Here is a 13,552-nt window from a genome sequence, read left to right on the forward strand (position 1 = left end):
TCATCTTATCGTCATTCTTCCTCTTAGAGTTCATCAACTCATCATTCTTCCTCTTCGTCCTATTCTCATTATCAACATCATCATTCTTCCTCTTCGTTCTATTCTCAACAAGTGTAAGATTATTATTCTTCCTCTTTGTCGTCCTTTTCTCAGTATCAATTGCAGCAGTACCTGCCTCTTCTTTTTCTTCTCCTCTACCATTCTTTTGTTCATTTCTTTGCCCCAATAATGTGATTATAAGTTGTTGATTGTCCTTCATGAGCTTGATTTCACTTTTAATCTCATTCACATCCTTTTTAATCTCATTCACAACATTTATCAGCACATCAAGTTTGGCAGTTAAGTCTTGAGACACTCGATTTGGTGCACAAGATGTAGACACAGTTGGAATAGGAGTCGTCGTAGAAGGGATTGAATGAGAGGAGCTTTCTTGGCTAGTTTCACCACTAACTTCAGGGACCTTGGGACTAATATGTCTACTCTTCTTGGTCGGCGGTTTGGGAGTCCTTTCATGTTTTTCTTCTTCTTCAAAAACCTCAATCTTTCTCTTCCTCGTATCACATCCAAAGAATTCATCATAAATGTTGTTTGTCATATCTTCAAAGTCGTTCCCAGAGTACATCCGCTTCTCCTCCGCAGACTCATGAATTCTTCTTCGAACAGTGCACTCCTGGATGGCTGTAGATACCTCAGGTCCGGTATAACTCCTAAAAGATTTATAGAGCACTATCCTTGGGCTTGTAAGATCATCTTCCGGTGTCTTTTCAGCAAAATTGGGGACGAATGTATCGATAAGCTCATAGGTCCACACTTGGATTGCTAGTGCGAACCCATGTATAGTATAAGCGACATCACATATGCCTTTCTTGTTCCAGTTTTTCTTCTTCGAGAGATATAATCCACAGAGGTATTTGATATCTTTGTCAATACCCTGCAAGGTAGCTCCGAAGGACACCTTTCCCCATGGAAATTGGAGGAACATCTCCATGTCTTCCACCATGTGAAAGATTCTTAAACTTATCTTCCTCCTGTTATCAGATGCGAACAGATACTGGTAAATGAGAAATATGAGCCCCATCTTCCATGAATCCTCCTTATCAGAGCATCCGACGAAAAGGTCTTCAAGCTCTTTCAGTCTAACATCCTTTTTACCCTTAAAATATTTGAGGACAAGGGGTGGACATTCTTCAACCTCCTCCACCAACGGAAATCTGCCAAAGTTGAGGCCTGTCACCAATGCATAATCCTTCATGCCCCAGCAGACCTCCTTACCTTTGACCAATAACTTTATCTCCTTCGAATTTGAACTGACTTTTCTGATAAGCATCTGATGGAGTATGGTTCCTGAAAATAATAATGTCGGGGCTTGGAATATAGACTTGAATTGGGTCTGCAAAACCCTATCCAAAAGATCATGGTGAGTAAACCTCTCCTTTATCTTTGTCAAGCTAGGACCGGTGGATTTCCATGAAACACGGCCATTAAAATCATTGAGAATGGTTTCCTTTGGTGCCATCTGCAAAAACAGTCATTAAAATCATATACACAATGTTTGGTTGATCAAAAACAATAAAATCATATTAATAATTGAAGCCCCATGCCCCACGCTCAATCCCCACGCCCAACGCCCATCCTCCACGCCCAACGCCCAACCCCCACGCCCAACGCCCAACCCCCACGCCCAACGCCCAACCCCCACGCCCAACCCCCACGCCCCACGCCCAAGCCCCACGCCCCACGCTCAAGCCCCACGCCCCACGCCCCACGCCCCACGCCCACGCCCAACGCCCAACGCCCAACGCCCACGCCCAACGCCCAACTCCCACGCCCAACGCCCAACTCCCACGCCCAAGCCCTACGCCCCACGCCCAACCCCCACGCCCAACGCCCAAGCCCCCACGCCCAACGCCCAAGCCCCCACGCCCAACGCCCAAGCCCCCACGCCCAACCCCCACGCCCAACCCTCACGCCTACTCCCCACGCCCACGCCCAACCCCCACGCCCCACGCCCAAGACCCACGCCCAAACCCACTCCCCACGCCCAACTTCCACGCCTAACGCCCAACCCCCACGCCTAATCCACCTAAACTAAAACCCTAAAACCCTAATGTTCACCACCCTAAAACTCTATACCATTCTTATCATTCATAATAAGCAAAACATGCAAAGCAAATATTCACAAACCATTCACAAACATTCTCAGCATTTCAAACTATATCAATCTTAGCATTCTCAGCATTCTCAGCATTTCAAACAATAAACCTAAACTAAACTAAGATTACCTAAACAATAAACCTAAATAATAAACCTAAACTAACCTCAAATCGTTCGTTGGCTGGAAGTTCGGCTTGGCGATCGACGAAGAGGCTGGCTGGAAGGGTTGGGCTTCTTGGCGAACGTCGGCGGAGCTTGGCGTCGGAGAAACGGAAGCTGACGGGGAATAAGAACGGAAGGGAAGAAGGGGACCTGGGGAGGGAGGTGACGGAGAAGAAGAACGGAAGGGAAGAAGGGAGGGGAAATGCAACGGTCGTCGGGGGAAGGAAAGGGAGAAAGGGGAAAGCGGGGGAAAAGAAGAAAAGAAAAGAAAATAAAGAAAAAGAAAAGAAAAAAGAAAAAAAACAAAAAGGTTATTGAGGGGTAAAATTGGAAAAATTTATAAAAAAAGATTAAAAAACAAAAACTAAATTAATAAGGTTAAATTTCAAAATATTCATATTTTTAGGGTCATATTATCAAATTTCCCAAGTCTATTTTGTTTTTGTCCAAGTTCATTTTTACTTTTTTTATTAACCCCCAAAAAGAGGAAAATAGGAGATAAGAACAAACTCAACTTAGTCTAGCACACCTAAGGCAAATACAAAGGATATGGCAACAAATATTAATCCCCTTTAAGACTTTGTTCTTTATGTGATAGTAAGAAATAAATAAATATATGTTTTGACATTTTATCAATATTTTTGGTGCATCGAAATACCGTACTACAAAATACTAAAAGTATTGTATCATATCACTACTAAATTTTTGGTAGATATAGATATAGTTTTATAAATTTTTTTATTTCGATATATACCTAAATAATATTTTTAAATAAATAAGTTGAATTTTTATGAAGTTCACGTGAAAAAAATAACCAATTATTTCTTCTAAATGATTTGGGTGCTAAGTCCTGTTAGAACTTCAATACCATTTTTATTATTAGACTATATTTTTCTTCGAATAAAGAATAAATCATTTTTGCTGTCTTTGATCGCTTCTCGTTTGTCCTCGACAAATTATCGATAAAATGTATTTTTACAGTATAATATCATTGTCGTATCGAAATCTCGGTATAACATAATAAGTTACTTGTTTTATACCAAAATTTCGTCGGTATATAAAATTTCGTTAATGTATAAAGTATAGATAATTTTTTTTTAATATATTGTACCAACAAATTGTATTCCAACACCACTTATAAGAATAATTCTATGAATTTATCTTAATATAGGCATGACTATGTTCAAATACACAATGTTATCAAATAAAATGTTAAAAATGAAATCAAAACCAACAAGAAAAATGTTTAATTTAATGGGTGCCATTGAAGCACCGACATTTTCTTCACGACAGTGCAAAAAAGACTGATCTTTGAATTCGAAAGGAATTTTCTTGGAGATGCTCGACTGGTAAGAAAGGAAGGAGTAATCCATGGCATCATTACCATTTTCTTCATCTTCTTCAACTTCTTCTGTCTTGAAGCTCGAAAAGGATCCAAATAATTTCCTCACATCCGGAAATCTCGCAGCCTTAACTCGTCAGCTCCGACTCTACAAGGCTCCTTCAATTCCTGATCTATCATCTGATTACGAAGAACAAAGGGTCGAGGAGAATACCGGAAAAGTTGTTTCTCAGGTTGGTTTTGTTGAATCAGCAACCCCAATTGCAATTAAACCCGATAGATTCCGACCCAAGAAGGCGGCGGTTCTAATCTGTCTCTTTCAAGGAGAAAAAGGCGATCTTCGTGTCATACTTACTAAACGCTCTTCTAAGCTTTCCACTCATTCAGGTCATGATCATTCAATTAAACATGTTCTGGCCATTGTTAGGGTTTTATATATGCGTTTTGTTTATGGGTATCTTTTGATAATTGTAGGTGAAGTGTCACTTCCTGGAGGCAAGGAAGAAGAAGGAGACGTTGATGATGCTGCAACTGCAACAAGAGAGGCGAAGGAGGAAATTGGATTGGACCCTTCTCTTGTTAATGTAGTCACTTGTCTCGAACCCTTTTTGTCTAAGGTAATGGAGTTTTGAAATTGATGAATTGGTATGGACATTATTTGTATTGTTAAAGAACCGGATATGGATTGATTGTGTATGCAGCACCTGTTAAGAGTAATCCCTGTGATTGGCATACTTTCCGATATAAAAGAATTCAAGCCCACCATTAATGCTGATGAAGTAGATGAATTGTTTGATGCTCCATTGGAAATGTTTATTAAGGTTTTTCTAAATTCTATTGTATCTTGTCTTTAACTATGTAGTGGATAATGAAACTGGTTTGATTTGGATTTGGTTTGGTTTGGATTGGTTTCAGGATGAGAATAGGAGGTCAGAGGAACGAGAATGGATGGGAGATAAGTATCTGATCCACTATTTCGACTATGAAAGTGATGATGGTAAGAAGAAGTATGTAATATGGGGGTTAACAGCTGGGGTTCTGATTAGGGCAGCCTCACTTGTGTATCAAACATCTCCACCATTCTTGGAGCAAAACCCTAAATTCAGGTTTCCTAATCATGTCAACAAGGGCACTGTTGTTCTTCCTTAGGATTGGTGACTATGTTTGTGTTGGTCCAATTTCAATGTCTTATGTTTTGTTGAAATTTAAGTAATAAATAAAAATTTCAATGGAATTCACCCTTGTACAATTTCATTTTAACACGGGCTAGGGCAAACTCAGCCTAAACATGAGTCATCTCGGTCCAAGCCCGGGTTATTACTGTTAATGCAATGTTGTCTGTCAACAAATAACAACAAAGTTAGAGTAGTCTTGTACCATATTGGGTATTTATTTATAATTCTTGGGCACAACTCTACACAGGCCAGACCAGGTCCTGGTTGGGTGATTCGAAAGATTGTCAAGGACGTGTGGCTGATCAGCAACATAAGCATGTTGAGCTTGTATTTTTTATTCAATGGCCCATTTTGAGCTGAGGCTGAATCAAGCCGAGACACCAGAAGAGGCTGCCAACAACACACGATTAGTGTGATCATGTATTGTGTTGGACATGCATGCTTTACCCTTGGATCCCATTTTGACAAGGTGTAAGCTCGTTATTGTCTCTAGAGCATGTCAGTGCGGTCTTGTGTCGTCTTAAGCATTCGTTTATCTTTTTACTCTCAAGTCCGGTTAGAGATATCAAAAGTGATGGGTTGCAGCCTATGAGTATAGAATCGCCCAACTTTAAGGAGTACATAGTTTCGAGAGTAGCTGTTGAAGGTTCTGCTGATGACTCCTTAAAGTTGGTTTGAAAGTTATACTGATGAGTTGCAGCCAATCACTTTTGATATCTCTACACCATATACAGATCTAGACCATTCTGAAGTCAAGTTTGGCCATATCTAGAGACCGTCAATAACTTGTAACCAACAGGTTTGATATGGTTCAAGTCGAGCCAAGGTTCAAGTCAGGGTCTCAGCACCCATCAATAACCATTCTTCCATAATTCAAACAATTCATTATTTACCTGATTAGACTGTACATTTACAAACAATAATAAATTTATTCTTGGTGTTTTAGTTCACATGATGTAAGCTTGTTGATTGACTTGTATTACATTTAAAAATATCTAAAACAAAATATTATCAAGGGTTAATTTCCTCACATTTTCTTCTTCAATGTTGGTTGTAAAATTTTAAACCAAAAACTATATTCAATAAATGATATAAAATTTACTTACTCATGCTCATATTAAGTTGCTAGGTATTTCAAAATGGGCCCATAATTAACCCTTCCAGTTAACTGTCAAACTTATTAGTCTTGAATCTTGACTTCTTCTCAGCTGATCAATTTCCAGTCTGAATATGGAAAGTTCCTCATGAATTACAAAGAAAGTTCTTCATCAACAAACAATCAGTACTATATAATTTTTTGGGATTAGGAGTATTTCACAATTGAATAATACCCCTTTATGTTATATCCTATTAAATCGCCATGAAAACCATTTGCTTCACTCTAATGATTCTCTTCTATCTTCAAGTCAATAGTTTGAAGGCAAGTCCTTCATTGAATCCAGAAACAGTTTCATTCACTCCCATCGATGTATTTAGATCTTGCAGTAACTTGGAAGAATCAAATATGAATACCCAAAAGATCCCAAACTTTGTTTGCCAACACTCTGATGTTCAAGGGCCTTTTGCAAGGTTACTTGTTTTGGTCATGTAATAAATATCTAATCATTGTGTTTTAAATGATTTTGAATCTTCTGTTATATTGACAGCTTATTCAATGGTAAGAGAGTCATCTTCCCATTTGAAGAAGACGAGAATAAGAATCAAACCATGATGAATGATATATTCACGATGGTCAGGACTGAGGCTCGAACCGGCAAACTCCGCAAATTCCGCCTTAACACTGAGGTAAGGTGCAGTCGCATATTCCCCATTTTTACATGCCCTAATTTTTTAATATTTAATAATATTATATTATTAATCTTATTTTTTTCTTTTTTTCTCCTTTAATATTAAATATATATTATACAATATATATAATTTTTTTATCTTCTTTTTAATCTCTTATTTTCCTATTATAATATATTAACCATTTATATATCATTATAAAATGACCACTACCTTCATCAATTTGCACCAATTTCATTTTGGTCACCTCCATCGCTACAATCCTCAATGTTACGCCCTAAATTTCTACTTTCATGCACCTAAATCAGCCTGATTTCGAACATAAATGCGGAAACTCTAGGGTGCTTATCTGACCCAATCATTGAAAAGGTTGATAGAAAATACGGTCCTACGGTCTCGGTCCCTCCTTCCACACACATCTCCAACACCACGCTTCCGCTCCAACTCTTCCTTCACCTATCATAAAATCCGCTGGCTGGATTCCTACACCACACAAGCATAGTGAGTCTACGGACCCATCAAACATTTATAAGAAAACCATTTAAGGCATTGCATCCATGAGGGTTTTTAAGGGTATCTCATCAATCAATCATGCATAGTTGCATACTGAGCACATATTCGGGTCCTTAACCCGGAGAGCTGATCCTCCGGGGTGGGCATCCCTTCGTCAATTCCTCCAGCCATTTTGAGAGCATCGGACCACCAGAGCTCATCCTGCGTGACCATCCTCTCGTATCCGTCAATTACTCCATGATTATCTCTTAGATTCCATAGCCCTTAACTCAAAACCATCATTTTTTAGAAAACCATGGACTTGCAATGAAAACATGCTTTGAAACCAAATGCATCGTTTATATAAAATACATGAATAATAGCACTGTGTGGGTTTTAGAAAGCGTATAGAAAAGTACTTGTCTGATAATTCCTTGTTTGCGGAATCATCGGTCGGACCACTCGGCCCTGGGTGCCATCATCCACGGTTGTAGATCTCGGTCACGACCGCAGAATCCTCGGTCAAGAAAAGCGTGATTTTAGGACGTGACACTCAAAGTATTCAATTATACAGAAGAAGGTATGCATTTTGAGACCATTAATATCGTATACAATACATCTCATAAGTTCTCAACACTATTTCAGTAGGGTTTCTTATATCTAAATTTAGTTCCATCTAAATTCATATCCAAATACACCTAAAAAGAAATATTTGAAGATAGAATTGCTCTTCCAACCATTGGTGGTGTTTGATGATAATCAGAATTCGATAGAATTCTATTGAAGGTGGCACAATTTCTTGTGTATCCAACTTGTCACACCTATCATACCAATTGTATCTGGGTGTGTATAAAATAACAACTTATTGTTGCCAAATCCATATACAAAAGTGTTTTGTATTGAAACCAATATTCTTTCAATTTTCTTCTATCACATGGATGATAGGTAGCAAGTGTATGTGTTGGCCATGTAATTATTTTTTCAGTTATCTAACAATGGGTGATTTTCTTTTGTTTTGCCTTAAAGAACCTTCAAGTGAAAATAGGTAAAACAGAAATACCAGGCAACTGTTCCAAGGATAAGAATGATTTTCACTCACTATTTGCAATGATACTCCCAGTGAAGAATCAAAGCCCCAACAGACTAACGGTGCTTCTCAAGCCATTCAGTTGCCAAATGTGGCTTGTAACAGCTGCAACATTCTCTTACACGACCTTCATTATCTGGCTAATGGAGCGTCACTCGAACCCTGAATTTGGTGGGTCATGGAGTGACCAACTAGCCAATGTGTTGTGTTTTATGTTCTCCTGTCTTTTTTCTAGCCATGGTATGATATATTTTTCTCTTGCAAAATAAACTTGAGAAAGATCTTAGTTTTGTTTTTCGTTTGTTTTTGCAGATGATAGAATAAGTAGGAATTACACAAGAGTTGTTGTTTTATCATGGATTTTTGTGGCGGTTATCTTAACTCAAAGCTACACTACAACCTTCATTTCCATGGTTAATGATCCGACTAGGACTATGCCAGATGTGATGGACATTGAGTGGCTGAAAGCAAAAAATGCAAAAGTTGGTTTCCAAGTCGGTTTAGTAAGACCATTTGTGAAAGAAGTGCTCGGGTTTAAGACACAAAATCTCAAGGAAATAACCAACATAGGAGACACATTGAAGAAGTTTAAGAACAAAAACATCTCAGCTTCATTTCTAGAACTAAATCTTGCCAAAAAATTCCTACACTCCACGAGTGGATTTGTGGGACTGGGATTTATGAATACACATCAGGTCTGCAAACATTTGATATGCTTTTAATAGTAAGTTTTTATAATACTAATAATTTTTCAAAAAATGCATGCAGGTACACGATGAATGCATTACAGAATCAGGTCACACGTCTTACCAACCGATTATACAAGTACTTTCGGATAATAATATCTTGCAGAGATTGCATGAAACGTGGGTTGCTTTTCCCTTGCTAGATTATCCAATCTTAGGGAACATACAAAAAGATAGCGCGGATCTTCAAAGTTTTATGCCTGCATTCGTGTTCTCCTGGATTATTTCAACACTATCCTCCATCTTGTTCCTCTTCTGCCTTGTTAAGGAAACGGTAAAAGACTTTATTATCAAATTGCATATCGATATACTAGAACTGACTCAATGTCTTGTGAAATATGTCAAAACTTAGTTTCAACTATAAAGATTTACATGTACATCTTCTTCCACATATAAAGCTCCCTCTTATTGTATCAATATGAAAACATCATGTGCCTTTTTGTCGAAACTGTTTTATGAAACAATGACTCTGTTTGAAAACACCCGAAAACATGTCACTAAATATGCTGTTAAATGAGTATTGCAAATATAATATTGGACATTTGTAATATATGATAAGCAAAATTTACTATAAAAATTAATTTCCAATCAAAGAAAATGTAAGGTTAAATATTTATAGGGATACTGGGTAAGCTAAAAGCATCCAATGAAGGGTAGCTTACATGAAATTAGGTCATGAATATCTCATTCTTTCATTTATACTCTTTTACAAACTTTGAATGACCTAACTTTTAGAATTATTTTTTTTCTTGACTACAAAATGAAAAATATTTTTAAAAATAATGTATTAGAACAAGGTTGCAAACATAAACTTTGTGTTCTTCTTACTAAACTATCCCACAAGAGAGCATAATAAAATAATGCATATTAATATTTAAAATTTTATGTTTTGCATTTTGTATTCATATAAATTATTTCAACAAAATATTCTTTTTTACTCAAAGGCAAAATAAAGGCTTGTAAAGCTTATTAAAAGATAGGTCAATTAATACAATTTTATCTCCATGTTCAAGTTCAAATAATTATTTTATAATATAAAAATCTTTTGTAAATATAGATTATTATAATATAGATATAAAATAAATATATTTTAACACATGAACTAGTAATTCTTTATTAGTTTAATCGGTGAGTCAGGTGGGATTCATAACTCTCCTTTATTCCAAAAAAATAAATTTCTTTATTATATTAATGAATTTCATATTAATAATTTCTTCCCTTTACTAATACTCAGCCATCTGTAACATATTCACTTTTTTAAGATTTTTTTTAATAATAGAATGTTTTGAAATATGTAAGAAAAAAAGGAATAAATTTAAAAGTTAGAATAAATGTTTTGTTTCCATGTAAAATAATGATAAACAATGTGTATAAAAAACAATAAAAAATAAAAGAGAGATATAATGATTCCAAAATTATAATGTTCTTCCTAAATAATGATGACAAGATAATTAATAAGAAAAAGATAATAAAACCTAATAATCACTCATAGAATATAATTATCAGTCATATTAGCTTATCATCCAAATAACAATTAATTACTTTTCAATATCATATATATATATATACAATTTATATGCATTTTAACCAAATTTATATACTATGAAACTAGATATAATTTTCATTAATCAAATTTTGATTTATTTGCAAGTTTATTAGTAGACATCTCAAGTATCCTTATTTTAAGGATGACAATTAAAAATAGTCATGCGGTAATCGAATCGAATTATTTTGTTTGGGACGGTTTTTCTCCGAAACCGAACGGGGATGAGGCGGTGATGGTATTTGTATTTCCTGTCCCGCGGTAACCGAATCGAATTGTTTTGTTTGGGACGGTTTTTCTCCAAAACCGAACGGGAATGAGGCAGTGATGATATTTGTATTTCCCGTTCCGATCCAACTCGATCTCACTGCGGTTATATTCCGAACACTATAAACATAATTAGATATATAAAATCACCTATATATTTATTTATTAATTATATTTTATAAGAGTTATAAGTTTATTTCTTTATAATAATATAAAATTTCAATATATAATAATATATATTATATTAAAACATTTGTTTATATAATTTTTAAATGGTGCCCTGTGGGATTCCTCAAAATCGAATGGGGCGGGGATGATATTAAAAAAATTCCCGAAATAAAAATAGGACGGAATGGGATGGGATGGGATGGTAAATGCATTTCTCATCCGTACTGCCCTATTGCCATACCTAGCTGTGTTGGTTTTAATTTCAGTATAATATTTCTTTGCAAAGTCCACAAAATACATTAAAAAATGGTATATGTATGAGACTAGTATAACTTTACAAACATCAGTTATTGTACTAAACTTTGAGTCTCCACTCAAAAAAAAATCATAAAATGTTCTTCAGCAAAACGACAAAATCAAAACAGGAGCAAATCAAGACAAAGTTTTGGCTAATCTACCACTAATAAATATATCATACTAGTATTGATCAGCTAATGTAACCATTTGAAATAATACAAAATTATTCCTTATATGGACCCATAAATCAACATAAACAAATCAAATCAATTTTCAGATTTAGTAGCAAGATTGAAATGAAATTCTGTGCCTTTTGTATTTATAGCAAAACATCAAAAGGAAAAAGCTAAAAGTATCCACTGTCTGGTAGCTTACATGAAATTAAGTCATTGACACCTCATTCTTTTCATTTTATACTTATCTACAAACTTTTCTTAATAAGGATGTCCATATTTGAAAAAATGAATTCAAAGCAATAAAGCAAAGATTATAAATGATGCTAAATATAATGTAATGTATTAGAGCATAAAGATATTTCGAACGAGATAATGTAATGTAATGTAATTCTCTTATATGTTAACGACGACCCGAATACGATGACTAGAGATTTATACAAATCTGTATTGTGATTTTAATACTATAATGCTGCTTATGATCTCACAGCACTAGAAAGGATAATGACAATGAGCTTGGTAGATGATCAATTTATTTTGTTTTCTTTTTATTTTTTTATTGAACTTCACCAATGGAAATTTTCTTCTCTCATTTGTATTGGATTTATCCGTGTCAATCCAATTCATGATTTGAATAAGACGCAGCCGACGAAGCGATGAAAGTCCTTAGCCAATGCATGTGCGGTTTCTCATCAGCACCACCTTTTTCATTTTGCTAGCCAAACCTTAATTTGCTCTCTCTTTTTCGATTCATCATAAACACTTAATTGTTAAGTTTTTCGATCATGGATGATTTGGCGTGTCTTCATAATCATATACTATCGATGTAGCCCTATTTCTGGTCTTGCATGGAGAAGGAAAGGATTCTTGATGTGATCTTCATCCATGAAAAAGCATAAAGAGAAAAGAAAGGAAGAGTGTAGTGACATTGACTATCATATTTAAAATCATGCAAGATTCATGCTTAAAGGACAACTTATTTGATATTTTAAATTTGTTCTTTAACTTAATTAATGAATAAAAGTTACATGGCTCCAACTAATGTAAGCTTACATAAGAGAGGATAACTGCCTATAAATATGATCATATTGTCTTTGAGCATTCACCATCAACAAAATGACTAATTACATGAAGATGGTTGTTTATGTTCTCATGTTACTCCTTTTGTTACAAAGTACTAAGGCGGCTAGGCCTATCAAGCCAATTGGGATCGCTAGAGAAGCATTTGAAGCTCACTTTATTAAGTTACGGGCATATAACAAAGTTGCATACACACAACCGGATCGTCTAAGTCCAGGAGGACCTGACCCCCATCACCACGACATCCATTATTAGTTTCAAACTCGTAAAGGTGATAAAATGTGTGCTTACTTCGTGAAATATTCCCAATGCTTGATTGGTGGGATTGTAACTCGTAAATGGTGTGCTTACTTCTTCACATTTTCTTGGTAAAATATTAATCATGAAATTGGTCAATGTTTAGACCTTTTCTTGTCAAGCATGTTTCTTTCATAGACAGTAGTTTATGGTATAAGCTACTTCAAGAGTGTTATGTCTATCCATAAGTTGGCTAAGCCTTCTTTGGATCTTATAATTTAATGAGCTTTTGATAGTAGTAGTGATTTTCATGAAAACTTTGATGCACCCTAATGTTTTTTTAAAGTTCAAGAACATTTAATAGAAAACAAAAGTCAACAAGGAGAATTTGTGGACCTGAAAAATAAAGATAATAATAAATTAATAACAATAAATAATAACTTGTCATAAACCCATTAAGTAGACTAAGTAACAAAAAAAAAAAAAAATAAATAAATTATTGAGAGAATATAAGTTCGATTCCTATATATATATATAAATAATGATGCTTAATTTTTAAAGTGTCCAGATTGCCGGGTCAAGAGCTGTAGTTATTTTGGATATATATGTGAGATTAATGGATACTTGGGTCGGATTATGGGTTGACCCGCCCATAAACTTAAAACGGTTAAAAATAAAATTAAAAATGTTATAAATATGATTCGAACTTGCAACCTAATAAAACAAGTATAACCCTTTAACCAATTAAGCTAATAACACTTTATATTTTATATTAAACACCAAATTTTATTAACGCGAGACATTTTAACAATATAAGTTCAACTTTTTAACTAATATATATATA

General features: G+C 35.2%; 2 protein-coding genes across 2 annotated transcripts; both read left to right on the forward strand.

Annotated features, from left to right (window-relative positions):
- Positions 1 to 3,605: 3,605 nt before the first annotated feature.
- Positions 3,606 to 4,930, forward strand: LOC124911520 (nudix hydrolase 15, mitochondrial-like). The gene is made up of 4 exons (XM_047452020.1): positions 3,606 to 4,045; positions 4,133 to 4,275; positions 4,360 to 4,479; positions 4,574 to 4,930. Exons 1-4 carry the CDS (start codon positions 3,688 to 3,690, stop codon positions 4,805 to 4,807), a joined length of 855 nt encoding a protein of 284 aa, XP_047307976.1. The 5' UTR covers positions 3,606 to 3,687; the 3' UTR covers positions 4,808 to 4,930.
- Positions 4,931 to 7,811: 2,881 nt separating this feature from the next.
- LOC124912601 (glutamate receptor 2.9-like) lies at positions 7,812 to 9,356 on the forward strand. Its single transcript, XM_047453248.1, has 3 exons — positions 7,812 to 8,437; positions 8,510 to 8,892; positions 8,966 to 9,356. Exons 1-3 carry the CDS (start codon positions 8,218 to 8,220, stop codon positions 9,293 to 9,295), a joined length of 933 nt encoding a protein of 310 aa, XP_047309204.1. The 5' UTR covers positions 7,812 to 8,217; the 3' UTR covers positions 9,296 to 9,356.
- Positions 9,357 to 13,552: the final 4,196 nt, after the last annotated feature.

The sequence above is a fragment of the Impatiens glandulifera genome, chromosome 8, assembly GCF_907164915.1.
Source record: "Impatiens glandulifera chromosome 8, dImpGla2.1, whole genome shotgun sequence".
Taxonomy (NCBI): domain Eukaryota; kingdom Viridiplantae; phylum Streptophyta; class Magnoliopsida; order Ericales; family Balsaminaceae; genus Impatiens; species Impatiens glandulifera.

Coding starts and splice junctions, on each gene's coding strand:
- LOC124911520 (XM_047452020.1), top strand. CDS start 3,688: ATGGCATCATTACCATTTTCTTCATCTTCTTCAACTTCTTCTGTCTTG. Junction 4,046..4,132: donor TAAGCTTTCCACTCATTCAG/GTCATGATCATT, acceptor TGATAATTGTAG/GTGAAGTGTCACTTCCTGGA. Junction 4,480..4,573: donor CATTGGAAATGTTTATTAAG/GTTTTTCTAAAT, acceptor GATTGGTTTCAG/GATGAGAATAGGAGGTCAGA.
- LOC124912601 (XM_047453248.1), top strand. CDS start 8,218: ATGATACTCCCAGTGAAGAATCAAAGCCCCAACAGACTAACGGTGCTT. Junction 8,438..8,509: donor CTGTCTTTTTTCTAGCCATG/GTATGATATATT, acceptor TTGTTTTTGCAG/ATGATAGAATAAGTAGGAAT. Junction 8,893..8,965: donor GATTTATGAATACACATCAG/GTCTGCAAACAT, acceptor AAATGCATGCAG/GTACACGATGAATGCATTAC.